Genomic DNA, 26,635 nt, shown 5'->3' on the forward strand with positions numbered 1-26,635 from the left:
ACTAAAACTGTAGAGATTTAACTCACTTAAGATGAACTCGTGTCTTTAGACACTGTTAAAAATGTGTTTTATATAATACAACAGTTCATCAAAGTCTGCAAAACATCATGAAAGCAAACATCTTTAAATGATCCATAGATGTCACAAAAGAAAAATCACCATATTCTGGATTTTTTTGAATACATGCAACAGTAAGATGTTTTGTTTTTTGAATCACTAAGTTATTTATCATACTTAATTATAATCCATAAATAACTTTGTAATTGTACAAACATAAATATAATTATATGAATATAATATAAATGATAAAATGAAATGCCTGAATATTTTATGATGCTGTAAGTTTTGTTAAGAACACAAAGTCTGTAATTGTGTTTTACTGTTATGATCTGGTCTGTGTTCCCCTGTTATTTTGGACTTTTAGTTGACTTCCTATGTTTGCGTACAATGTTTGTAGTATTTTGTAGTTTTTTGTGTTAATTAGTGTCCCCATTTGTTTCTTCCTTCCTTGTTATGTCAGTGTATTTAAGTCCTAGTGTTTCCTTTATTTGTTGTCGGTCTTTGTTTTTATGTTCCTGTTCTATTATTGGATTACTTTGGTTTGTTTTTGTCTTGGTTTATGTCATTACATTTAATACTGCATTTGGATTTCCTCTCTGCCTGGTTCCTGTACATTACATTTACAGTGCATCTGGTTAACACTTACCTGGCAAAACAGAGATGACTGTAAACAGTTTTATTATTATTACTAGTTTTATTTTATTAACACCTAAAAAGAAAAAGACATACATACAATTGTTAACAATATTATTCATTAACAATTTATTTTTCATATAACTTTTATAACTAATACTTTGTATCGCAATTTTAAATACGAAACCACTTACTAACAAAAATTTGAGGATTTGAGGATTAAAGTTAAGGATACAGTTATTTACTCACTGCCTTTCTATGAGGCAGAATAGAATAAAATTGTAATATTTCCAACTATAAAAAATTATTCATTGATAATAATATTTTTATGATATTACAAACTGCAAATCGTGACAAAACAAACTTACTCTTGAGATGGAAGGATGACATTTTTAGACAGATCAGTGTGTAGATCCAAATCAGGGGTTCAATTACTTTAAAACAAGTAAAAAGTGTAGTAAGTTTCAGTCTTATTGATCACACTTTAAGCATGAAAATGAGTCTTTGGGCTTTAATCCAGAGCAACACAATGTCACAAACATTAAGAGTGACTCAAAAATAAAAATAAAAAGGGAGGGAAATATTACTTATGATAATAAATTGTTTAAATTGACTTAATTGTGTCAAAAAGATTTAGACACCATTGAAACTGCTTTAATCAATACATTTGCTGTTTTAACAGTGCATCAATGCTTCATGTTTTCTACAATACTGTTTTATCCACTCGTTCATGTCACAACCTTTAGTCCAATAGATTGTTGAGAACATGAACTACGTTTCCCTGAAACAACACAAAATCTCATCCTAATACACAAAAATTCAGTATAAATGCTGATGGTTGATCATCATTAATTCTATATTTGGGAGAATCAAAATCTTACCTGAGTTGACATATGGTGTTCTACACCCGAGACCAACGTGATCATAAACTGAGTGAACGGAGTAAATATTTGTGTGTTTATCTGTTTATCAGACAGACAGGGAAATATACATTCAGGTTCTGTTTCCTCTTTGAAGAGAAAACACACATGGACAAATCCAAACACACACATGGTAAAAAGATCTTGCTATTATGGATTACGTAAAACAGTAGCAAATATTCCTTATAGTCTTTTAGTGACCTATCGAATCTATCGAAACTGTGCTATAGCATTATAAATTAAAATAACATTGTCACTCATAAAACACAGACCTTAAAAACACATTTCTACAACATAACATGTGCGAAAATAATGTCTTAGACAAATATCATAAACAGCTATGACTGAAAGCACCTAGACAGAATGTCGATTATTAATGTAAAGTTATTTTACCTGATGTGAGTTACAGTACATATGTTGATCTTCATCTGACACGACTGAATGCAAACACAAGTATGTAAAGAGCAGTTATCTGACCATCAGTTTAAAGAGGAAATTGTAACGTCTGTGATCTTCACTATTTCTCTCTGTTCATGTTCATTAAAAAACATTCAGTTCTTTTTTTACTTTTGACCACTTCTGTCATTTTACAAAATTAAAAAACATGAAAATGTGGCTTTATTCAGATTTGTTATTTATTTTGTGATTCTCAAATAAAGAATAAAGAGAAAATAAACATTACGGTATTTTAAATTCATGCACATTTTCCTTTCAGGACAAACATCTCACATAATTCTCATTAAATCAGATGTTTATATGTCTAATAAAACAATACAACCATTTAAATAAACAAATCAGTGTCTCCAAACCACTTGATAAATGTAGAATTCAATGAATTATTTACACAGATGTGAATGAAGGATGTTTGTGTTGTCAAATCAAAGCTGATGTTGATGTTTGTTGTATTCACAGAGATGAGGAAGTGTTAAAGAGTAAAAGAGGCTGTTTAACATATTCAATAGATTTCACTCTTCTATTGTGTCATAATGAACTGAACATCAGCGTAATAAGGAAACATGAAATAGTGAAATGCCACTGTTTTCTTCCAGACAAACAAGAATATTTGTAAATATAAAAACAAGTGTTTCTAAATATAAAACATTACCCCCCACCAAATAAAGAGTTTCCTTGTACTAGAGATGATAAAAACACATTCAGACACCTCTGAAGTAAGACTTATACAGAAATGGCATGTATAATATAAAATAAATGATTCTTCTGTAGTATTTTACTGTAATAACTATTAAAAGTGAAACTTCAGGTCCTCAGTGTTTTTTGGGGGCGTCTTTGATGGTTTTGAGTTCGAGTCCGGGGAACAGAGCTCTCATCCACTTCACATACTGCTGTCTGACCTGAACAAGAATGACAAGAGCAGAATGAATTATGTGTCTAACTTTTACATTTAAGAAGCTTCTGCTGAAACAGATGAGACGGTTGAAGAGATGTTAAGACGCAGTGTTTGATATGCAGCTGGTGTCAACTTTAAAATGAAGATTGTACAAAGGATTGATTCAATAGATTCACAGCCAAGCGAGAATTAAAGTGTATCAGTTAATCTCAAAAGATTGATATAGAGGACTCTGTGACGACTCACCTCATTATTGAGGAGACAGTAGATCAGGAAGATGAAGGTTCCCTGCTGTGAGTTCAGGATCAGGAAGAGAATCTTCACAACTTTACTGCTCTCAGTGAAGAATCCCAGAATCCAGGGACAACCAAGAACAACAAACTGAGCCAGTGTTTTAAAAAACATCCTCCTGCAGAAAAAAATCTGTTTCATCCGTGAAACTTCAGCGTTCAGCTTTGAGAGAGTTGAGTTCAGACTGATGATGATACTGATGAAGAAAATCGTATTTATCTGCAGGAAAACAGTGAAGAAATTAACACTTTTCTTTCCATTGTTTGGAAATTCATCTAAAAATTTATTTGCATCTAAATCATACTGCGAGAATGACGCAAACAGGTCCCAGAAAACTCCAGATTAAATTCAGTTTAATCCAGCATCTGTTAACAGGAAAAACTCTGAATTGATTTTTAGGTTTTAGGTAAATAAATATATGTATGTATATATTTTTTCATGAAATAATTCAGATTTTTCTAATCTGAATAATAAACATACTTGTCACTGTCATAGCCTTCAGGAAACAATCCAACAGACACGCCCACTATAACCAGAGCAATCACATATCCAATCACAATCAAGAATCTGCTGCTAAGCACCGTCCTCTGTCTGGAGCTGATCTGTGATAGGTTCTTCACACAGATGTAGAGCAGCACAGCTTCAATGAACATCCACACGAAGCAGGAGAGAAAGAGAAAGTGAAGAAATCTTGACAGCACATTACACAACATCTGAAGAGAGAGAGACAATATTAAATCATTCATTTAAAAGTATTGAAAATATAAATATGATCTGATGTAATAATTGTCACCTGGTCAGGTTTGATGTGTGTAAGGAATTGTTGTGTGAGTAAGAACAGAAGATGAGCCGACAGCAGACTGATGCAGAGGTTGATTCGAGCCACATTGTTCACTCCAGGTTTCCATCGACAGAAACCAAAAGTCAACAGAGCCAAACTATTAAACACCAGACCCACCGACACAGCCACTAAATTCAACACTTTCATCAGATGATCATCCTGAGAAAAAAACATTAAATCAAAATTCCCACTTCATTCATCATCTTTGTATTATCAGATGGTATAAATGTCTCTTGTACCTCTGGTGCTGTGCTGCTGGTTTGCATGATGAGAGCGAATGTTGACAGATGAACACATGAACACACAGTGTAGCTGCTGTTTGTGTCTAAAACAGAACAACCATCTACAATCCACTCAGTGATGTTCCAGTACACACACGACATATTCCCTCCAGACACAAACTCCTTCACATGAAGAGAAAATATTCATGTGTTTTCATTAGTCATTAGTTGTGATGAAAACAAAGAAAGAAAAAGAGAAGAACTGACTCTGATGTGTTTGAGGGTGAAGTTGACTGGTTTTGTGAGCTGTTTGTTGGTGGTTTTTGGAAGAGTAGCTGAGATGACAGTGGACATCATGGTTTTAACTGATGTGTTATCTGATGTGTTGAAGAATTCTGCCTTCAGTAGATTCTCCATTGAATTCAAGCTCATAAACGCCACAGCAGCTGATCCTGATCCTGCGTAACAAAGACACAGGAGGACAATTCCCTTTCATTGGTTGCAAACTACTTGACTGCCTTGTTCATGCACATTTTAATGTGCGATACATAAATGTGATGCAAAATGCTGAAAGGGTCTAAACATTCATCAATGCCATTGTCACAAAAAAGTTATCAAACGTGTGTTATAAATAATTATACTTATGACTTTTAAGCTTATTTACCTAAAATCATGAGAGCTGTTAACATGAACACATCTGCTTTCAGACAATGTATCAAATGTATCAATTACATCAATATTTTGTACATACTTGTATTAGAGTTGTTCTTGGCAATCCCAATGAGATCAATGTCCACAGATGCATTAGTTGTGTCGAGCCGAGGGATTTTATTTAATGTGACCTGTGGTCCAACCATGAAGACTTGTGCCTCTGATTTAAAACCGATTTCATGTCATTTGGTTCAATTTTAACTTGTTTGAACTTAAAATGTAAATTAGGTAATATATTTGTTAGTATATTAGTTACCTAAAACGTAATATCTCATAAGTTCTTTCAACCTAATTACCTAAGGCAACATTATTCTTAAATTGTGTTTCTCTTACCTACAGACTCAAGAATAAAACTGTCACGGTCACAGGTCCCTGTTTCCTTCACCAACATGGAAACAAGTTTTTCACAGGCTTTTAACACCTGGTTTCCATTTGACACCAATTTATTTTGATCATCAGAGAATGAGTTTAAAATCCCAATGAAGTATTAAAGACCAGGTTGAAAATATTGGAGACGATCTAAGGAATGAATTATAACAACACAACAGAACAAATAATGAATGCCTTCTGTGCTAACTTATACATGACATCTACAGCCACGGTAAAAATTAAGATACCGTTTTAAGTTTTTCTGAATTCATAATTTTGTTTCCTTCTGTGAACTACAAAAATATTTTGACCAAATTTCAAACGTAAAAATATGGTTTCAATTTGCATTCATTTGCAGAAAAGCAACAAACACTGGACTGGAATGACCACAATACTTAGAGAAATGATGGCTATATGAAAATTTGGAATTATCTCAACCAATTTGCACGGCTTAATGATTGATTGTGTTGTTATTTTTCTTAAAGACTTACGTCTCTATGGAGCTCTTCAACTGTAATGTTCTCTATCTGGTCAAGAAGGTTTGTCAAGCATCCTTGCGTCCAATTCTAAAATCACAATTGAGTTTCACAAATAAAACGTAAACGCTCTACTTAGATATGAAGACACAGAGCAGTGAATATATTCACAATATTTTCAAAGAAAAAGGCAATACAGACTGCAGGAGAAACATAGGAGATAAAAGTGCTCCATTATTTGGAGTGTTACCGATTAAAGCTTACCCTGCATTCACTCGGCAGTGTGATATTCACATCTGGAACAAGAGACTATGTTTAAATTTAGACTTTAATTAAAATGTACACATTAAAATAGTTAATAATATGTTTACCTGGGGTTGTTGTACTGCAGAAGCATGTGGAGTTTACGCTTGGCGAGCATCTACACGTGTTCTCATCACCAAGACAGTAACAGCCATTATCAAAGCAGTGATAGTGACTTTTTCCGAGATGAAAATAATGCATGCTTAAATCACAGTACATGCGGTAGTGAACGCCAGTGCAGATGTAAGTGTTGTTGCTATAGAGAATACAGTAATATCGAGGACTCACTGCTGGACTGATAGTGATGCTGTTGTTATTATTACTGCAGAAGCAGGAGGATGTATTACTGGTGCATGTGCATGTGCTTAGATTACCAATACAGTTACAGCCAGAATCTATGCAACTATGTTGATACTGAATGAATGAGTACGGAAAGTTATGTACACTTGTGTTACAGTACAGCTGGTACTGAGCACCTGTACAGATGTAGGTGTCTTTATAAAGCACACAGTCATAAACTGAAGTAACCTTTCCTGATATTAAGGTGGTGAACTTCCCACCTGCAGATGACAAAGAACAAAAATGAAGCCAAATGTCAAAAACAGAGAGACACATAACAATATATATGTAGATGTGTTAAAGGACCAGTCAGTAAAATTGAGCAGCATCTAGTGGTGAGGTGGCAAATTGCAACCAACGGCTCTCTCCACTGCTCCCTTTCCAAGAACTACAGCGGCTGACACAGAACTAAGTTGTGGTCACGTTTACGTTTCAAAACATGCTCTGTAGAGCAGTTTGTCTGTTTAGGGCTACTGTAGAAACAACATGATGAATTCTGTGAAAGGGGACCTGTAGCGTATGTAGATATAACACATATAAGATATATATGTAGATATAACTCATAGAAATAACTCATTCTTAAGTAATGAAAAGCATAAAGCTTCATTACGTAACGTCTTTAAACACCTCTGAAGACTTAGTTATGTTTATTAAGTTGCATTTCTGTCAAAATATCCACCAAAAAATGACAGACTGGACCTTTATTTAATATATTCATAATGATGTTTAATGCACAGCATACTTACAGAGCATGAAACAGATGACAGTCAGCAGTCCTCTCAAAACATCTTTCAGAAGATGGAAATACATCAATGTACATATTAAATTAATAAACTGATTCAGTCTGAATCACAAATAATAATAAAAAGCTAATACTGATTTTTTTTACAAACACAGGATTCTACATTGTCCTCTCACTAAGCAAAGGTTTGTAACATTTAATTTCCAAATGTATTTTAAATACATTTTTACATATCGCACAAAATCGTTAGATAAAGAAAAAAAACGTACCTTTAGCAATAATAGACTCCATTATGATTTAATCATAAAACCAAATCTGGGGCTTTAAAGAAGAAAGAAAGAAAACAATATAGTTGTGCGGCAGACTGATTTTTCATCATCAAGGTTTTTATCAACAGATATTTAATTACATGTAGATGAGAGAGGAATCATGCGCTTGAATCTTGTCTGACACACACAAACCAAAATCTTAAAATAAGCAAAAAATAAAAGGTGGTAAATTACATTATAGTAGCATAGGGTGTGAAACGTTTACTGCACCATTAATGAAATAACTCGATTAAAAATTCAGAATTTATAGGGTTTTCCCCTGTTGGTAGTAATAACTACAAATATAGCCTCTGCAATTGTAACTTTGTAATAATACTTTTCCAGCTGTAAAATTACATACATGATTTGTTTTTGACTCGTACATGTAAACTTATACAAGGACCTTTGCATTGTAATAAAAAATGTGAACAGCGATTAAGGCAATTTTAACGTAAAGGTGATCTTACCTGAAGTCAGCTAATGTACACACAATTATGTTCACCTAATATGAATGAACACAAGCAAATATTTGTGTGTCACCAGTGTTCATAGAGCCCTTATCTGAACATCATGTGGAAATTTGAACCGTCACTGTTTCCCTCCTCAGTTTATTTTCACATTCAAATGAGTTTACACACACCCAAAAGCTTTATTTTCACTTTTCATGCTCAACATTAGCTGTTTGTTTTAAGTGTGGTTGACATGCACTTCACGTAAAGGAGTTTTGTTAATTCTACTGTGTTTAACATGGTTAAACCACATCAAACACCCATGCATTATTGATATGCATTTTGAAAATGTATATTTTTAATAGATTCTGTTTATTTGAGAAAATATGAGTGTGTTCTGTAATTAACATGTGAATGTAGAGTTATGAAATAGTTTGAAGAATTTTGAGCAGTGTTATGCACAACTAACAGATGAATTGCTCTTCTGCAAGTTGTCACATTTTTTAATCAGTTATACAAGACGAACCGGTGTATGAATCTCAACAATGGAGACAATCAACAAAATAAAACTTCAAGCTGCAATTCATGCTGGGTAACATCATAGTACAAAACTCAGTCATGACTCCCAGCATGCATTGCAGTTGATCTATTTATCTTAAACGTTAACATCTTACTTAGGTTGATGATTGTCACCATTGTTGAGGTTTGTGTTAAGTGTGTTGATGTTTAAACATGTCAATAAAGAGGAAAAAAATTGTATTTGCATTTTTGTGACCCTACCATGGGTTTACTTGATTCAGTCACAGTGAGTTTTATGTGAGGTTACATATTGACCTCATCGTGAGTATTCTGTAAACTCATGGTGACATCATCGTGTTGACTGGGATTGAAGGTGTTTCAAATAGTTTGGAATCTGTAATAAATATGTTAAACATTTGTAATGAAGGGGGCTCGACTCTTCTGATTCTAAAGAGCATTTAATTAATTTTCAGTTTGTTAGGATGAGCACGTGCTAGACTGTCAGGTTTAACTTAAATGCTTACATTTTCTATGCTAAATGTAATTTTTTGTCAGTGTTTTGGCAAAAAAACTTTAATTTTGATGTCATGGGGACTTTAAAAGATGTGGAACTTATATTTGTTTACATTTATTCATTTGAAAAGAAGATGTATTCATTATTCATATAACGATGATAATAGATAGATGAATGGATTGATGGATTGATAGATAAGATAATATAGCTATAGATAATAAAAATTGAGTGCTAATGAATAAAAAACAATTCTCCCCCAGACAACAAATTTTTGCGGCCCAAATCTGGCCCACACCTTACTCCCCATACTATACTCATCTGGCCCACATACAGCGTGAAATGATGGTACTTGGGCGGTACGCTCCTGTTTGTAATGTTATAGGGTAAACACTAAAACAACAGTAAAATCTTGTGAAAACCTTGCAATTTTTAACAGTGTGGTATTCTGCATCCGAGACCAACGCAACAGGAAACAATGGAAAAAATAATTTACTATTATGTATTACGTAATACAGTAGCATATATCTTTTATTGATCTATCAAATCTATCAAAACTATGCTATAGCATTATAGATTGAAAAGAAAAAAACATTGTCGCTCATAAAACAGAGACCTTAAAAACAGACAGCACAGGAACATCTGTAAGATGTCTGCTAAAGATCTGGATATCAGGAAAACATCTGATGTGTAAAAACATCAGCTAAACATGTTAGAAAGAGCTGTCTTACATCCATTATAAATCCTACACATCTTACAGACATCTTCTGAAAAGTTGTGAAAAGAGTATTTGCTTATTGGCCTGTATTTTTGATATATTTTTTGTCTAAGCGAGGAAAGAATTCATGTAAGATGTCGTAACTGAATACATTTCGCTAGTGAGTGTAAAAGAAGATTAATACAATTTTTCTAGACACAAAATACTATTTTGATGAGGAAATAAAGAGAGACAAACAGACGAAGAGGTGGAAGCCCTGTTCCATATCTGTCTGTATCTCTTGATGTTTTCCTGCTGAAATCCTGGAACATTCATGTAGGGTAAAGTCCATCTGTTAATGGTTTGGTAACATAATTTGAATACGCACAGTAAGCTCTTGTTATTACATTTCTGGTAAAAGAAACGATAGTTGTAAAATTAAAATAAAAAACAGATGAAGGACAGAGCCAATATAATTAATTTAAAACATATTATAATAAATTTGAAGGATTAAAGGATTGAAGGCAATTAATTGAATTGTTTAACATTCTAAACCCAAACTCATTCTACACAATCTCAAACAAAATGATTATTACACAATATGAATGCTCATAAATCTAAAGAATTAAATGGAACAAACTTACTTTTTAAGTGAGCATACAGCAGATATTTTATTGTAAATGAGTTTCTGTACATTTTCAAATATTATTTGGTCTGATTTATAAGCTGTTTTTGAAATGGGGACAAAAATAGCCCCACTGTCAGCTGATTTTTGTGTTACAGAGAAACAAACAACGGGTTGACATTTAGAAATTTGCAACATAAAATTCAGTGGTATGATCTTTTTTTTACGACCGTTCACATGCTAATGATCTGTAGCCATGCAGACACCTTCCACCATCAGTAGAGGAAGTTATCCTTTAAAATAACATGCTGATAATTACATAACCTGAACAACAAGTTTTACCAAAGAGTCCCATATGGCTGATGTCACGCTTATGTCACGGCATTTGCTTGAGGCAAAACAAAGTGAAAACTACCCAGCAAGCGAACATATGTTCCTTAGACGTTCATTAGACGTTCATCAGATGTTCATTAGACCACTCCAGTCCACGTGCATTACTACAGGGAATGTTTTGGATGTCTCTCTAAACAACACATGAACAAGTTAATGTGTAAAATCAGGCTGAGGAATCAGTGCTGGTGTGTTATTTATTAGACGTATATCCCTAGATTACATCTCTGTTATGACAGTTTAGATGTAAGCAGCAGAAATTTAAAAGTTTAAAACTTTATAACAGTTTTAACTTCCAAACATCAAGAATCAGCTTATGAATCTCAACAATGGTGACAAAGTTGAGGTGCATCTTTTCTTCATGCAGCAATTCATGCTGGGAGTCATGGAGGAGTGTAAAGGACCACCCAAAGGCCCAACGACGGAATCCAATGTCGTGGTTTAAGGGATCTCGTGTTCTGCTTCTCCTAAGCGATTTCTACATGAAGTTATAAAAGGACTCTTACAATTTAGTTCAATTTAAATGACTCTGTGGTAAAGACCGATCTGACTCCAATTTCAATATAATATAAAATAACTTGTATGTCATTTCAAATGTATCTGTTGATAAGCGTTAATTTATCTATAAATCTTCATATTTTAATATTTAATATTAGAGTTATTCTTTCGATTGGGACCTGCAGTCGCTCAGAGTCTCACGCCGGCCGGGCTCATGGATCTCACGGACACAAAACGGTCAGTTCCGATCTCTAGTCAGAGGTTGCCGGGTAAACTAATATCATTAAGTTTGACCGCGATATGCTTGCTCATAAACATAACAATAGTTATTTCAGTCACGATCATGCAACTTGCTAGGCCAGATAATAGGTGGAAATCATGTGAGCTTTAGCAATGCTCCTTTAAAAAATCTAGTATAAACTAGCCCTACCTATCCTGACACATCGATTTTGCGGTAACAGAACAAGTTCTTTTCAATCGACTTGTAATTACAAACTTTGAAGAATTCAGATAATATTAACATAACAATTTATTACACCAGGCAGGCACAACATTAATTAAAATCATAAAATGTGTATACAAAGAAATTCCTAATTTACTAAGCAACAAATATCAATATAGTAAAATAATATATAAAACCACAAAGTTTATCATACCTGGTAAAATCGAGTCACACAGTTGCAGTGTGGGAAGTTCTGGTTACAGATGCTTCCAAATCGAGATGCACAGCTGCAATCTGGGAAGTTCTGTTACAGAAGATTTTCTCGAGTCTTTTGCCAATTCACCTTTTATACCTAGATGTAACAAAGCCAATGGTCAGCGAGAAGCTTGGTTTGTTTGTTTTCTCGTCACTGAAGAGAACATCACATTTGATCTCAATCTACATGTAAACAGGCTTCCCTGAGAAAGTCACACCTCTTTGAGGAGTGCAGGTGATGGATTGGAGTTAAACAGTTTTAAAATACTCTCTGTTAGATTTTAAAGAACAAGACCTTTTTACCCATCGCACCATGACCTTTAAAACAATACCAAACATAATTCATCAAAACTTCATACTATGACAATAAATGATATACACAGAATGAAGCGTAAGCATTTTCCTAGTGATCAGGGCCTGAAGAGATGAAGGGGAGAGGTGTGATAAGAAGAGGGGGTTCAATTCCTGGGCATCAACAATCAACAACCAACAAAAATCTAATCCAATGCTATTGGGTGGTGAAGTAATCCACATTTAGTTTAATTTGTAAATAATATTAGAGTTGTTATCTTTAAAGAACATATAAAGTGGAATTATTTTTAAAATGCAAATACAATCTGAAGCTCCAGAAGCATTACGACTCAAAAAGACATGAAGAGTGAGTGTATGAATCTCAACAATGGTGACAAACAATAACAACAAAACTTCATGCTGCAATGCATGCTGGGTAACATTCTAGTTCAAAACTCATATTTGACTGCCAGAATGCATTGTAACATGACGAGTTTTGTTGTTGTTTTTCACCATTGTTGAGATTCATACATTGATTCTTCATGTCTGTGTGATTTTAAGTTTCAGTGGCATAATTTTAAATTTGCATGAAACTATTTCTCTACATCAAAATAATACCAATCTATGTCCTTTCAAAATAAGTAAACGATTCTGATGTTAAATGTAAATGAGATGAGGGTCTCTTCACAAACCAACACAATTCTATTGAATTTTAATTTGGGTTGTCCAATCAAATATATTTTGACAACAGTTACAGGTTGTTACAGATTGGTGAAATATGCTTCATATGTCAACGTCAAGAGTCAAGAGACTAACTCAAGGAAACACTGATCATCATGATGGTAAGTTTTGACTGAATTAATACAAATATTAAGTGATAACCCGCCGATCGGCCCTCTGCATGTTAAGGGTTAAGTATTTTGTATTTGAAATACATGCCCATCCCTGGTTGAGAGTCACGACTGTTGAGTTTCATGAGCTGATTCTTCATGTTTAAATTGTTCAGGTGATATTAAGCTATTGTAATAGTCAAATATTATTCCAGTCACAAATTTTTTCTCCTCGGTGAGTCATACAATAACAAACCAAATCTACATTTAACTATCAATTCCTCTATTGCAATTACCAACCAAGCTGGGTTAATGTGTGATACACTCAAATGTCATTTTAACACACTAAAGTGTGGGAATTGTGCAAATGACTATAACCAATTATTGTGTTAATATTACAATATTAAACATTAGCAGGCATTTGTAAATAAAAAGTGTAAAAAGAGCGGGAGAATAAAAAAGACACAAGGCTTGACGCGATTGGGCGAAAATACAGCCAATAATCCTATTTTTTTGGAAGATTATTTTTTTGTAATGTTTATTTGTTAAAAAGCTTTTGATGTGTTACCGTGTAAATTATTTTATATTTTTTATAAATACGCATTCACTTCAGAAGATAACACATTTTCTTTAAAAAATTTGTAGAAATCTACGCAACATGTGTCTTTAAGCTATTAAGCGTGTTGTTTTTTGACACATCTGTTTCTGCTGTGTTCCTTATAGTCTTTTATTGATCTATCAAATCTATCGAGACTGTGCCATCCCTGCAAACAAAGGCAAGTCCAAAAGATGTCTTTTCAATGTCGTTGATGACGCGGTATAGACGTCCCCTGAGGAGCCAGAATGAATGTTTTTACAACGTCTTTTTATGACGTCTTCTGAACGTGTGCTATTGTTGTGGAGGTGATCTTTATAAGTGCTTTGGACTGATATCACTATTGCACCTGAAATTACACTGTAAAAAATGTTCCGTAATTTTTACGGAAAAATAACGGCAGCTGTGGTTGCCAAGTAAAATTCTGTAAAAAATACAGGAAAAGAACGTAAACAGCTTTGCAGTTTAAAACTTCACGCACAAACTTCAAACTGTGAACGAACTTAATACATTTTATATTAACAATATTTCTTTATAGAAAATGAAAACTTGGTCCAAATGCATAAAAGTGATAACATTATATTTACTTAATTTATTTCTTTGTAATTCATTATTGAAGTCACTTTTAAACAAAGCAACATGCAAGCATGACATCAGAATATCTTTGCCTGACCGTGAGTTAAACACAGACTCCACTCTTCAGCTTAGTGGTGACCCACAAAACATTTAATATCAGAAAAGAAAAGAGAAAATACAAATTCCGTAGTTTTTACGGAAAAATACCGGCAGCTGTGGTTGCCAGCAAGCTACCGTAAAATTACGGGAACATCCTGTTTTTATTCATCCAATCAATTCACAGTAGAAAACATGAGCCACACCCACTATTCATCTTGTTAATACGTCAGAATACTGAAGACGATCATCACTTCTGCTTCACAGGGACTGTAGCATAACAGCCATGACTCGATGCTTTATTGGCGTAATCAAAGTCAATCAAAGTTGTTTTTTTGTTACAAATGCCCAAATGAATCTGCTTTTAAAATTCACATTTCATTCAATCAATCTAAACTATTTTTGAACCATTAAAATCTTGCATATTGTCTTTGACTCAGACATCAAGAATCAGTGTATGAATCTCAACAGTGGTGACTAACAAATGGAAAGCTTACAGCCGCAATGCATGCTGGGAGTCATTGATGTGTTTTGTGCTTTGATGATACCCAGAATGCATTGCGTTTATCTTTAATGTTTTTTCTGTTGTCACCATTGTTGAGACAAACTGTTATATTCTAGATATCTGCTAGAACATTTATCACGTGTTAGATGTGCTGTTAAAGATATTCAGTATATCAATTAAATTTGATCAAAATCATGAATGAAAACAGCAAGTAACTTTAAAGCTCCACCTAAACTCTTGAACATGTACTTACTCACCAACACAAATAATGTAATGCGTTAGCTTTATTTGAGCTTTCCACCCACCTGAGTCAGTGTGTTTCAACTCATAGATGTCAATACTGGGAAAGACTTCTTCACATGGAAAGCAAATGGTCAAGACCACAACTAAAGCAAACACTCTTCACCATAATGGAGACTTAACAAAACCATCAACATGTAAACTTGTGTTCATTTTCAATTAGAACTTTTGTAGACGTGCAACAGAAATAAAGTGACAGTGGTGTCTGTAAGTGAAGGTAATAAAAGTGTTTTTGGCATTGAAAAAAAACTCCTTGTGAAAACTTTGGAATTTCACTGTTAATTTCCCAGAGAATTTGACAAAGTTTTCATTATTTTATGGACGTTTTTTGAGAACAGTTTTCTCTGTGAAAACTACAGAATTTCACTGTTAATTTCACTGCATTTTTACAGGGTTTTTCCGTAAAAACAATGGAATTTTTTGCTGTTAATTTACAGAAAATTTTACAGTGTTTTTCTGTATTTTTTACGGACACTTTCTGATAACAGGTTTTTTGTGTGAAAACAACAGGATTTTACCGTTCATTTCACAGGCATTTTTTACAGTGTAATATTGAAATTGAATTAATCCACCATTATTGTGATCAGTGTTTGCTTTAATAGGGCTCTTGACTCTTATTTATAACATAAATTGCAGGTGTCCTCTGCCATTACAAATATGTTTAAATGGTCAAAGAATACTAAATTATAATGGTTTCAGCTTTCAAATTTTCTTTGCGGAATGAATATTCTCACTAACGGGAGTGTGTTGTATTGTTATGCAAATATTTGCTGATCTATTTACTTTTGCATAATGTGGTTAAAACTTTTCGTTGTGTTATTACTAAACAATCTTATAAAATATATTTTTAAACGATTGTACAGTGTGATTATATAAACACACAAAGACATGATTAATTAATTAACGAAACTCAACAATGGTGAAAACCAACAGAAGAATACTTTGTGCTGCAATGCGTGCTGGGTGACATATTACAAATAGCATTCATGATTCCCAGCATGCATTGCAATTGATCTAATTAACTCAAGTTTTTGTTATTTGTCACCATTGTTGAGGTTTGTGTGATGAGTAACATTTTGGTGTCAAAGTGTGTCAACGAAGGATTGGGGATAATTTTAATTCAAGTTGAGTATTATAAAGTTTTATCTAACTGTCTTCAACACTGTCGTTTGACTTTGTTTATAGTACAATATTTTGCCATCACAATCTCTTTCTTTAATGACAAACAAGTGTTGTTAAACACTATTGTCTGATGGAGGATTCATAGAATGGAGGTCTAAATAAGAGTCAAGAGTCCAACTAAAGCGAACACTGATCACAATAATGGTGGATGGTAAATAATGTCTGAGACAAATATCACAAACAGATTTGACTGAAAGCAACTAGACAGAATGTTGATTATTAATGTAAACTTTATCTTTCTCTCTTTCTCTCTGTTCATGTGCATTAAAACATTCAGTTCCTTTTTTTTACTTTTGACCACTTCTGTCATTTTACAAAATTACAAAACACGAATACATGGCTTAATCAGATTTGTTATTTATTTTGTGATTCTCAAATAAAGAATAAAGAGAAAATAAACATTACGGTATTTTAAATTAATCCACGTTTTCCTTACAGAACAAAAATCTCACATAATTATCATTAAATCATATGTTTATATGTCTAATAAAACAATACAACCATTTAAATAAACAAATCAGTGTCTCCAAACCACTTGATAAATGTAGAATTCAATGAATTATTTACACAGATGTGAATGAAGGATGTTTGTGTTGTGAAATCAAAGCTGATGTTGATGTTTGTTGTATTCACAGAGATGAGGAAGTGTTAAAGAGTAAAAGAGGCTGTTTAACATATTCAATAGATTTCACTCTTCTATTGTGTCATAATGAACTGAACATCAGCGTAATAAGGAAACATGAAATAGTGAAATGCCACTGTTTTCTTCCAGACAAACAAGAATATTTGTAAATATAAAAACAAGTATTACTAAACATAAAACATAACCCCCCACCAAATAAAGAGTTTCCTTGTACTAGAGATGATAAAAAAAACATTCAGACACCTCTGAAGTAAGACTTATACAGATTGGCATGTATAATATAAAATAAATGATTCTTCTGTAGTATTTTACTGTAATAACTATTAAAAGTGAAACTTCAGGTCCTCAGTGTTTTTTGGGGGCGTCTTTGATGGTTTTGGGTTTGAGTCCGGGGAACAGAGCTCTCATCCACTTCACATACTGCTGTCTGACCTGAACAAGAATGACAAGAGCAGAATGAATTTATGTGTCTAAATTATTTCAGGAGCTTCTGCTGAAACAGATGAGACGGTTGAAGAGATGTTAAGACGCAGTGTTTGATAATGCAGCTGACGTCAACTTTATTGAATCAATCCTTTGTACAATCTTCATTTTAGATTCACAGCCAAGCGAGAATTAAAGTGTATCAGTTCATCTCAAAAGATTGATATAGAGGACTCTGTGACGACTCACCTCATTATTGAGGAGACAGTAGATCAGGAAGATGAAGGTTCCCTGCTGTGAGTTCAGGATCAGGAAGAGAATCTCCATCATCTTATTGTCTTTAGTGAAGAAACCCAGAATCCAGGGACAACCAAGAACAACAAACTGAGCCAGTGTTTTAAAAACCATAATCCTGAAGAGAGAGAAAGACAAATAATGCACATATGTTCATGTGTTCGTGTGTTCATGTGTCCGTGTGTTCATGTGTTCGTGTGTTCATGTGTTCGTGTGTTCATGTGTTCGTTTGTTCATGTGTTCATTTGTTCATATGTTCATGTGTTCATGTGTTCATGTGTTCATTTGTTCATGTGTTTCTCTCTTTAAAGTGTTTCAGACACAATGTTTGTTACTTGGTTTGTTTCATCCGTGAAACTTCAGCGTTCAGCTTTGAGAGAGTTGAGTTCAGACTGATGATGATTCTGATGAAGAGAATCATGTTTATCTGCAGGAAAACAGTGAAGAAATTAACACTTTTCATTTCATTGACTGGAAGTTCCTCTTAAATTTATTTGAATCTAAATCATACTGCGAGAATGACGCAAACAGGTCCCAGAAAACTCCAGATTAAGTTCAGTTTAATCCAGCATCTGTTAACAGGAAAAACTCTTTTGAATTGATTTTTTTGATTTTAGGTCAATAAATATATGTATGTATATATTTTTTCATGAAGCAATTCTGTTTGAACTAATCTGAATAATAAACATACTTGTCACTGCCATAGCCTTTAGGAACCAATCCAACAGACACGCCCACTATAACCAGAGGAATGACATATCCAATCACAATCAAGAACCTGCTGCTAAGCACCGCCCTCTGTCTGGAGCTGATCTGTGATAGGTTCTTCACACAGATGTAGAGCAGCACAGCTTCAATGAACATCCACACGAAGCAGGAGAGAAAGAGAAAGTGAAGAAATCCTGACAGCACATTACAGAACATCTGAAGAGAGAGAGACAATATTAAATCCTTTAAATAAAAAAGTATTAAAAATATAAATACGATCTGATGTAATAATTGTCACCTGGTCAGGTTTGATGAGTTTGAGGAAGCGTTGTGTGAGTAAGAACAGAAGATGAGCCGACAGCAGACTGATGCAGAGGTTGATTCGAGCCACATTGTTCACTCCAGGTTTCCATCGACAGAAAGCAAAAGTCAACAGAGCCAAACTATTAAACACCAGACCCACCAGCACAGCCACTAAATTCAACACTTTCATCAGATGATCATCCTGAGAAAAAAACATTAAATCAAAATTCCCACTTCATTCATCATCTTTGTATTATCAGATGGTATAAATGTCTCTTGTACCTCTGGTGCTGTGCTGCTGGTTTGCATGATGAGAGCGAATGTTGACAGATGAACACATGAACACACAGTGTAGCTGCTGTTTGTGTCTAAAACAGAACAACCATCTACAATCCACTCAGTGATGTTCCAGTACACACACGACATATTCCCTCCAGACACAAACTCCTTCACATGAAGAGAAAATATTCATGTGTTTTCATTAGTCATTAGTTGTGTTGAAAACAAAGAAAGAAAAAGAGAAGAACTGACTCTGATGTGTTTGAGGGTGAAGTTGACTGGTTTTGTGAGCTGTTTGTTGGTGGTTTTTGGAAGAGTAGCTGAGATGACAGTGGACATCATGGTTTTAACTGATGTGTTATCTGATGTGTTGAAGAATTCTGCCTTCAGTAGATTCTCCACTGTGGTGTAGCTCATGAACGCCACAGCAGCTGATCCTGATCCTGCGTAACAAAGACACAGAAAGAAAATTCAATAGTATTATCATAAACATTTGGTTTAGGGTGACCCCTCCTCACGCATGAGAGTTTACACTCATGGGGACCAAGTGTCTCAATCAATGACATTGTATAAAGCACCAAAATATATATTTTTTCATAATAAATCAGGACACTAAAGCTGTAATACAGACTATGGAGGTGAATTACAATATTTTTTATATTAAACTAAAAGTAATGTTGTTGTGCTTAGGTGTTGGTGCTATTTTAAATAAAACTGTTACGAACAATTTCTTCAGCAGTTTAATTTGTCTTTTCCATCTCATTTTGGTTCTTGTTTATGAATTGAAACCCTGTTCACATGTTTTCAATGTTACTGGCTGTGTTTAAGTTCTTTCTATCACACCAATATATTTTTACAAACCTGTTTCATTGTTATTCTTGACAATCCCAATGAGATCAATGTCCACAGATGCATTTGTTGTGTCGAGCCGAGGAATTTCATTTAATGTGACCTGTGGTCCAACCATGAAGACTTGTGCCTCTGATTTATAAAATATATTTTTATATCATCCACAACATTAATCATATTTCTCACATTTTCTGAAGCACATGACTTCAGTTATATTTTTTATAGTTGAGGTCATAGTTGTGTTTCTCTTACCTACAGACTCACGAGTGAAACTGACATTGTCAGAAATGTTTGTCGGCTTCACCAACATGGAAACGAGCTTCTCGCTGGCTTTTAACACCTGGTTTCCTTCTGACTTTAGTTTATTTGGGTCACTCGATGATGAGATGGAAATCTTCTCTGAAGTATTAAATACCAGATCAAAAAGATTTTTCACATTCTAATGCAGAAAGAGAAACACCATGAAAACATTCCTCAACATTTGACAGTTTTTTTTTCCCGTTTCACTTACATCTAAAGAGAGAACTGTAATATTCTCTATCTGGTTGAGGAGATTCTGTATGCATGAGGTCTCCTGTTGATAAAAACACAAAAGCATATTCAGTATTTTAGTTATGATGGTCCTCAGTGTCTGTGTTGGTTATGACACTTATGTTTGGAGACAATGTTTTGTCGAGTTAGTTATGTTTTTTTCTTCTCACAGTTAAAAGCAATATTAAGTTTATTGTTGTTGCTTTCATACAGAGTAAAAATCAATGAACATTACACATACAACATAAACTACATCAATGAAATGTGCTGGATTTAAATTGATCTAGTTCAAAGATCTAGTTGCTGCAAAAAAAATTATCAACTTACCGAGCAGTTTGACAGCTGTGTCATATTTACACCTGAAACTATTTATGAACATGGAATTTAAAATTGTTATTACAATAGAAACATACTTGTTAAGATCTCACCCGAGCATAATTCATCAAAAACACAAAGACCATTAACATCTTCGAGAAGAGCAGGAAAAAGCAACAACAATATATTGTTGTTTTCCTTAATTATTTAAATGGTAAAATAACATTAATCCCCAAGAACCAAACTAATGGACCCCAATAATGGCGACTTCAAATTGATAAGTGCTTTTGTACACGTATGACAGAAATAAAGAGACTATAGTGATGGTTTGTTGTGATAAGATGATGTTGTTTGTGTTTTATTCTTCTCCGGTGAGATCTTGACAGTATTAATGTTTGTATTTAATGTGTTTTTCCTAAAGAATTTCCAGTGTCAAGCGATGATCACAGTGATGGTACCATGAATTTTCAGAACACTCTCGATGAGGTCAAAACATATCCTCACATCAAACCCACTGTTTGGTCAAACTGTGATCTCACTCTTGTACTGTGATTTTAGAGGTTTAGATGTATGAAGGTTATATCTGGTGCAAAACTACGGAGCACCTGTGAGAGTGGAGTTTGTAGTTGAAGAGGTCGGCCACTCATGTGCATCAGTAAATTTGAAGTCAAAATATGTTGTGAACTTGTAGATTTGTATATCTCGCAGCAGCTTTTGCCAGAGGGGAACTGGAATCCCCTGGTTGGGCCTGGGTTCCCCTGAGTTTTTTTTTTTTTCTGGATGGGAGTTTTGGGTTCCTCACCACCGTTTGCATATTATTTTGCACTATCTGCCTGGCCGGGGGGGCTGCTTTAGATTTCATACTTGTATTCAATGTGTCTCATGTACAGCTGCTTTGTAACAATGAAAATTGTAAAAAACGCTATATAAATAAAGTTGAGTTGAGTTGAGAATATCTACCGCAAACACAACAGTTACACCTTCTTGAATCCTTCAGTGCAAGTGCACAAATCACAAACTGAGATACTCGTGCACTGCTGTAAATATGGTGCAAAACACATTCACACATCTGCAACAAAAGATGTGCGTTCACAAAGGAGTTTTGCACATCCACAAACTGTATGTGAATTCATGCAATGCGAGTTGAATGTTTTTAAAATATTTTCTCACAATTTGAAGGTTTTATTCTTGCATTGATCAATCACAAACACAAGAACATGAATACAACTGCTTGAATCTGCTGCTGCGAGTCACTGACACCAGTTCACAAACACTCTCATTTTGCACCACATGTGCATGTGGTGCAGGTGTGTGAATGTGTTTTGCACCATATTTACTGCAGTGCACGAGTATCTCAGTTTGTGATTTGTGCACTTGCACAGAAGGATTCCAGAAGGTGTAACTGTGTGTTTACTGTATGAGATAATCAAAAATTTCCAAAGGTCTTCTAAATGCAATTTGCACATAAACATTGCAACAAATGGTTTACACACAAATACATCAACAATCAGCATATTAAAATCTAACAATAATGACAATAAGCAGAATTCAAAAATCATAACTCATTCATGACGTTGCAGCATGAAGTTGTATGTTTATTCTTACCGTTGTTGAGGTTCATACACTCGAGTCTTGATGTATTTGTGTCGGTGTTATAAACTGTTGCAACGTTTATGTGCAGAATGGATTTTGAAGACCTATTTACATCTGATTATCTCTAACCTCTAAGCCAGGGGTGTCCAATGTCAGTCCAGTAGGGCCACAGGCCTGCAGAGTTTAGCTCCAATTTAGTTTAACACACCTGTTTTGAAGTTACTAGTCTGCTTTGTGAGACCTTGATTAGCTGTTCAGGTGTGTTTCATTAGGGTTGATGCTAAACTTTGCAGGTCGCAGGTCACAAGGCCCTCCAGGACTGACTTTGGACACCACTGCTCTAAGCTCTCAGTACAAGAGTAAGATCACAGTTTGTTACACAGTGAGTTTGCTTTGAGGTTACATTTTGACCTCATCATGAGAATTCTGAAAGCTGATTGTGACATTAATCCTCAATATAACACAACAGACAACACAACACATTTCATTACCTGTTGTGGTGATCACTGGTGAGACAGTTGTGAAGGTTTGGTTGATGCTGTTCACATCTGAAAGGTTTTTGATGAAATGCAGTTAATGAACGCACATCACAAATAGAAGGTGTGAGAATCACACAAAAATACAAGAATTACCTGCACAGTATGCACTGTCACATACAGTTGGTTTAACAAACTCATAGACATAATAATTGTCTGGACAGGCTTTGACTCGAATGGGAAATGACTGAAAATAACAGCAGTAATTGTTCCAGTGACCACAAACATGTCTGGTCACCACTCCATCCTCAGGTTTTGGGTGTCCATCACTGAGCCACAGTGGAACATTAGTACCACATCTGTATATTGACACACATGTTTCTGACATTCGAATGTTCTGACCATTAAGATAAAGACGATACCAGCCGACCCAGTTGACATCTATGTCACACATGGAGGATGAAGAATAATAGCTGGTGGATCTTCTTGAATCATTCAGAACAGTGTAGTTGTTGCAGGGGTCAACAGAGACATTACCTGTTGAATAAAAACATTGAGGAAAAATGTGTTGATGCATTTGTGATTACTTATAACTTGTTGCAAATAAAGAATAATTTTGAATATTTTATAATCTTCCCTTTGAGACTTTTGCAGTACTTGTGGTTTAAACTCTCATGAGATGTAGAATTATCATTATATCTTAATGAAAACTATTTTTCTGTTGGCCTACATTAAGTTTTATTCCTCATCCACAATATATCCCCAAAACAGGGTTAAAATGCATCAACTTTGAAATGCGTTTTGAAAAAGCTCAGTTTTCGTTGGTAAAAATGCATCTCGGTGTGGACAGAAGGGCAATATGGAGAGAAAAAGATTCATGTGTAATGCAAATTAGATTATCAGATTCAATTTATCCAACAATCCTGCCACACCGTTATTTCATACTCATGTGCAAATGGTATATCATATGTATGTTTGTTGTACACAGAGATCATAAAAAATCTATAAATAATGTTGACACAATTGTTTTTGTTTTTAGCCTTACTGAGTTCAAAACCTTCATGTGTACAAGAATCCAACTCCATATATCAGACAAGATGTTGTTAAATCTATCACACTTGGATGACAGTTTAAGTAAAAACTGTAGAGATATAACTCACTTAAGATGAATTCTTGTCTTAATAAACTGTTAAAAATGTGTTTTATATTACACAACAGTTCAAGTCAGCAAAACAACTTGAAAACAAACATCTTTTGCTGCACAATGAGTTCAGAGCCGAAATAAAGATTGACTTCCATATTTGGAATTACGAACGAAAGCTTATTTTTTGAGCTGATCTGAGCCAGACAACTGTTTATTCTGAAAAAATAACTTTTGCACATATAGCACTGGACTGTGCAGCTGACTGTTTCTGTATTCTGAATGTAACCACTAGAGGCCAGTAACATACATATAGAGTTATGAAGAAGGTTGTGATGAAGTGTGTCATATGTATCCCTGATAAGAGAATGGTTAGGATGTCTTATTAAAGAGATCATTGTGAATATTCTGTGTGGCTTTACATTCTTATCACAACATAACATCACCCACAAGCTGAAGTTCAAAATCAAGGGACAGTAGCTGAACAAAAACACATATAGATCTCCAAAATAGTGACTTCAGACAATAAACTTATAAAATATAAATGCATACACCACAGTGTTTAGGTGAAGATAGTAATGCTGTTTTGATTTGATTTAGCGTACTCTGAAAAGATGACGTCCGAATACTTGATTTTTTATCATTTAAAGCAATAATTCAATTGGTTTATTCACACAAGAATGATCTCACCAGAGTTTAAACAAGCCCACAAACCCCATTACCATCAATACTTACAATTACAAATAACTTTGTGTGTCTCACTGACAATTAACAGATGTTGATGGTTTATTTATGGTGATAAGTGTTTGCCGTTGTTAGGTGTTATAATTAACTTTTCTTTACATCAACATTTATCCTGAATTGTGTTCAGACGCCTTTGCTGGTTGAGTTAATTATAATAATTCATGTTAAATTATAGTTGAATAATAATATAAATAACCTGCCTTACTGTTTTTATTTATTTTATGGCGGTCAGTTTTGATAAGAACGAAAAGTCTGTAAATATTTTTTTCAGTGCATCTATTTTACACTTACTTGAGAAAACAGAGATGACATTTAAAAGTCCTATTATAACACCTGAAATGAAACACAAATATACAATAATTAACACTTTTATTATCATTCCCATTAATAATAGATTCATGATTTTGAAAACTAAATGAAAACTATATTAATATAACTAAAGTACTGTGTATTGGCATTTTAAATACAAATCAAAAAGTACCTAAATTGATTTAAAATGATCACTCTTTTTACATTCAAATGAAGATTAAAATCATTTGTGGTGACAAAATCAATCATCATTCATTATGTAAATTATTAACAGCCTAACAAAACGATATCAGAAATAATTACACGATATAATAGACGGCTTTGAAATACAAAAACAGGGCGAAACAAACTCACTTTTGAGAAGGATGGATGACATGTTTGATGAATCTGGAGTGAATTTCTATACAAAACATAAAAAAGTTTAATTTCAGGTCTAATCAAACACACGAAGCAATAAAAACAGTCTGTTGTGTTTAAATCTAGGAGCAGGAGACACAACTAAAAACATATAAATACTTATAAATGCTTTCTGCACTCATTCTTTTCAACAGCATGTCATAACCTTTAATAGTCCATTGTTGCAGATACACAAAAATGTATCAAAACATCATTAGTTTTTTATTTGAATCAATATCTTACCTGTGTTTACATATGGTGTTCTACACCCGAGACCAACACGGCAGTAAACTGAGGAAATATTTGTGCGTCAAGATCATTCATTGTAAAGCCTGATAAGGAAATTTACATCCACGTCCTTTTGTTACACATGCGTACTCACAAACACAGGATTAAAGAATAGCCACACGTGTGTATATCAGCGTTTTCCAAAGTCTTTTGTTGTGATTTTCTTTAACAGCATCTAATAGAACAAGCATTATAAAGTAGAATTGTAATATTAGAAAATATTCTTATAAAAAAAAAACTGTAAGTATTCAGTTTATGTGCTTTAGGCATCCTTCCGTCTTCAGGAGACGATGTGTAGCTTCCAGTTTGATCCTCAGATAAACAGATTGTTCTCTTTTCTCAATAAAAAATAATCCACAGTTAAACTTCTGTTGTCATCACTGTTTGAACAGCTGTGTCCCACCTTTTGTAAATAAATAACTATAAAAGTAATGTTTCTAGGCAGATTTGATAGACAATTTCCATTTCTGTCTCATTGATATTTTCCTGCTGAAATTCTGTAACATTTATGCAGGACACAGCTCATATTTGGTGTCATAATTTGAATGCAGGGGGGGGGGGGCATGGTGGCTTAGTGGTTAGCAGGTTCGCCTCACACCTCCAGAGTTGGGGGTTTGATTCCCGCTTCCGACTTGTATGTGTGGAGTTTGCATGTTATCCCCGTGCCTCGGGGGTTTCCTCCGGGTACTCCGGTTTCCTCCCCTGGTCCAAAGACATGCATGGTAGGTTGATTGGCATTTCTGGAAAAATTGTCCGTAGGGTGTGAGTGCGTGAGTGAATGAGTGAATGAGTGCGTGAATGAGTGAATGAGTGAATGAGTGAGTGTGTGTGCCCTGCGATCGGTTGGCACTCCATCCAGGGTGTATCCTGCCTTGATGCCCGATGACTCCTGAGATAGGCACAGGCTCCCCGTGACCCGAGAACGTTCGGTTAAAGCGGTAGAAAATGGATGGATGGATGGAATTTGAATGCACATAATAAGCCTGTAATTACATTTCAGGTAAAAAAAAAAGAATTAAA

The 26,635-nt window shown here is 34.3% G+C and overlaps 2 protein-coding genes across 2 annotated transcripts; both read right to left on the reverse strand.

Annotated features, from left to right (window-relative positions):
- Positions 1-2,869: 2,869 nt before the first annotated feature.
- Positions 2,870-6,715, reverse strand: LOC130412713 (adhesion G protein-coupled receptor E3-like). The gene is made up of 12 exons (XM_056737581.1): positions 6,242-6,715; positions 6,135-6,166; positions 5,886-5,960; positions 5,359-5,544; positions 5,066-5,185; positions 4,582-4,772; positions 4,333-4,497; positions 4,046-4,252; positions 3,733-3,965; positions 3,557-3,617; positions 3,208-3,471; positions 2,870-2,965 (listed from the first exon to the last, which is right to left on the reverse strand). The coding sequence occupies exons 4-12, from the start codon at positions 5,414-5,416 to the stop codon at positions 2,879-2,881; spliced, it is 1,386 nt and encodes a 461-aa protein (XP_056593559.1). The 5' UTR covers positions 5,417-5,544; positions 5,886-5,960; positions 6,135-6,166; positions 6,242-6,715; the 3' UTR covers positions 2,870-2,878.
- A 10,261-nt stretch (positions 6,716-16,976) lies between these two features.
- Positions 16,977-25,599, reverse strand: LOC130411596 (adhesion G protein-coupled receptor E3-like). Its single transcript, XM_056736350.1, has 17 exons — positions 25,571-25,599; positions 25,286-25,331; positions 24,914-24,955; positions 22,894-23,274; positions 22,753-22,809; positions 20,681-20,718; positions 20,334-20,396; positions 20,075-20,261; positions 19,835-19,954; positions 19,226-19,416; positions 18,977-19,141; positions 18,690-18,896; positions 18,375-18,607; positions 18,195-18,255; positions 18,019-18,110; positions 17,639-17,801; positions 16,977-17,398 (listed from the first exon to the last, which is right to left on the reverse strand). Exons 2-17 carry the CDS (start codon positions 25,305-25,307, stop codon positions 17,312-17,314), a joined length of 2,109 nt encoding a protein of 702 aa, XP_056592328.1. The 5' UTR covers positions 25,308-25,331; positions 25,571-25,599; the 3' UTR covers positions 16,977-17,311.
- Between the last annotated feature and the right edge of the window lie 1,036 nt (positions 25,600-26,635).

Source organism: Triplophysa dalaica, chromosome 2 (genome assembly GCF_015846415.1).
Source record: "Triplophysa dalaica isolate WHDGS20190420 chromosome 2, ASM1584641v1, whole genome shotgun sequence".
Lineage (NCBI taxonomy): Eukaryota > Metazoa > Chordata > Actinopteri > Cypriniformes > Nemacheilidae > Triplophysa > Triplophysa dalaica.

Excerpts from the sequence above, each read along its gene's own strand:
- LOC130412713 (XM_056737581.1), bottom strand. The coding sequence starts at position 5,416 with ATGTTGGTGAAGGAAACAGGGACCTGTGACCGTGACAGTTTTATTCTT. Across the intron at positions 4,498-4,581 it reads TCACCCTCAAACACATCAGA|GAGTTTGTGTCTGGAGGGAA; the intron begins GTCAGTTCTTCT and ends CTTCATGTGAAG. Across the intron at positions 3,966-4,045 it reads CACACATCAAACCTGACCAG|ATGTTGTGTAATGTGCTGTC; the intron begins GTGACAATTATT and ends CTCTCTCTTCAG.
- LOC130411596 (XM_056736350.1), bottom strand. The coding sequence starts at position 25,307 with ATGTCATCCATCCTTCTCAAAA. Across the intron at positions 20,262-20,333 it reads TTACAGTTCTCTCTTTAGAT|AATGTGAAAAATCTTTTTGA; the intron begins GTAAGTGAAACG and ends TTTCTGCATTAG. Across the intron at positions 18,256-18,374 it reads AAAGGCTATGGCAGTGACAA|ATGCTGGATTAAACTGAACT; the intron begins GTATGTTTATTA and ends TCCTGTTAACAG.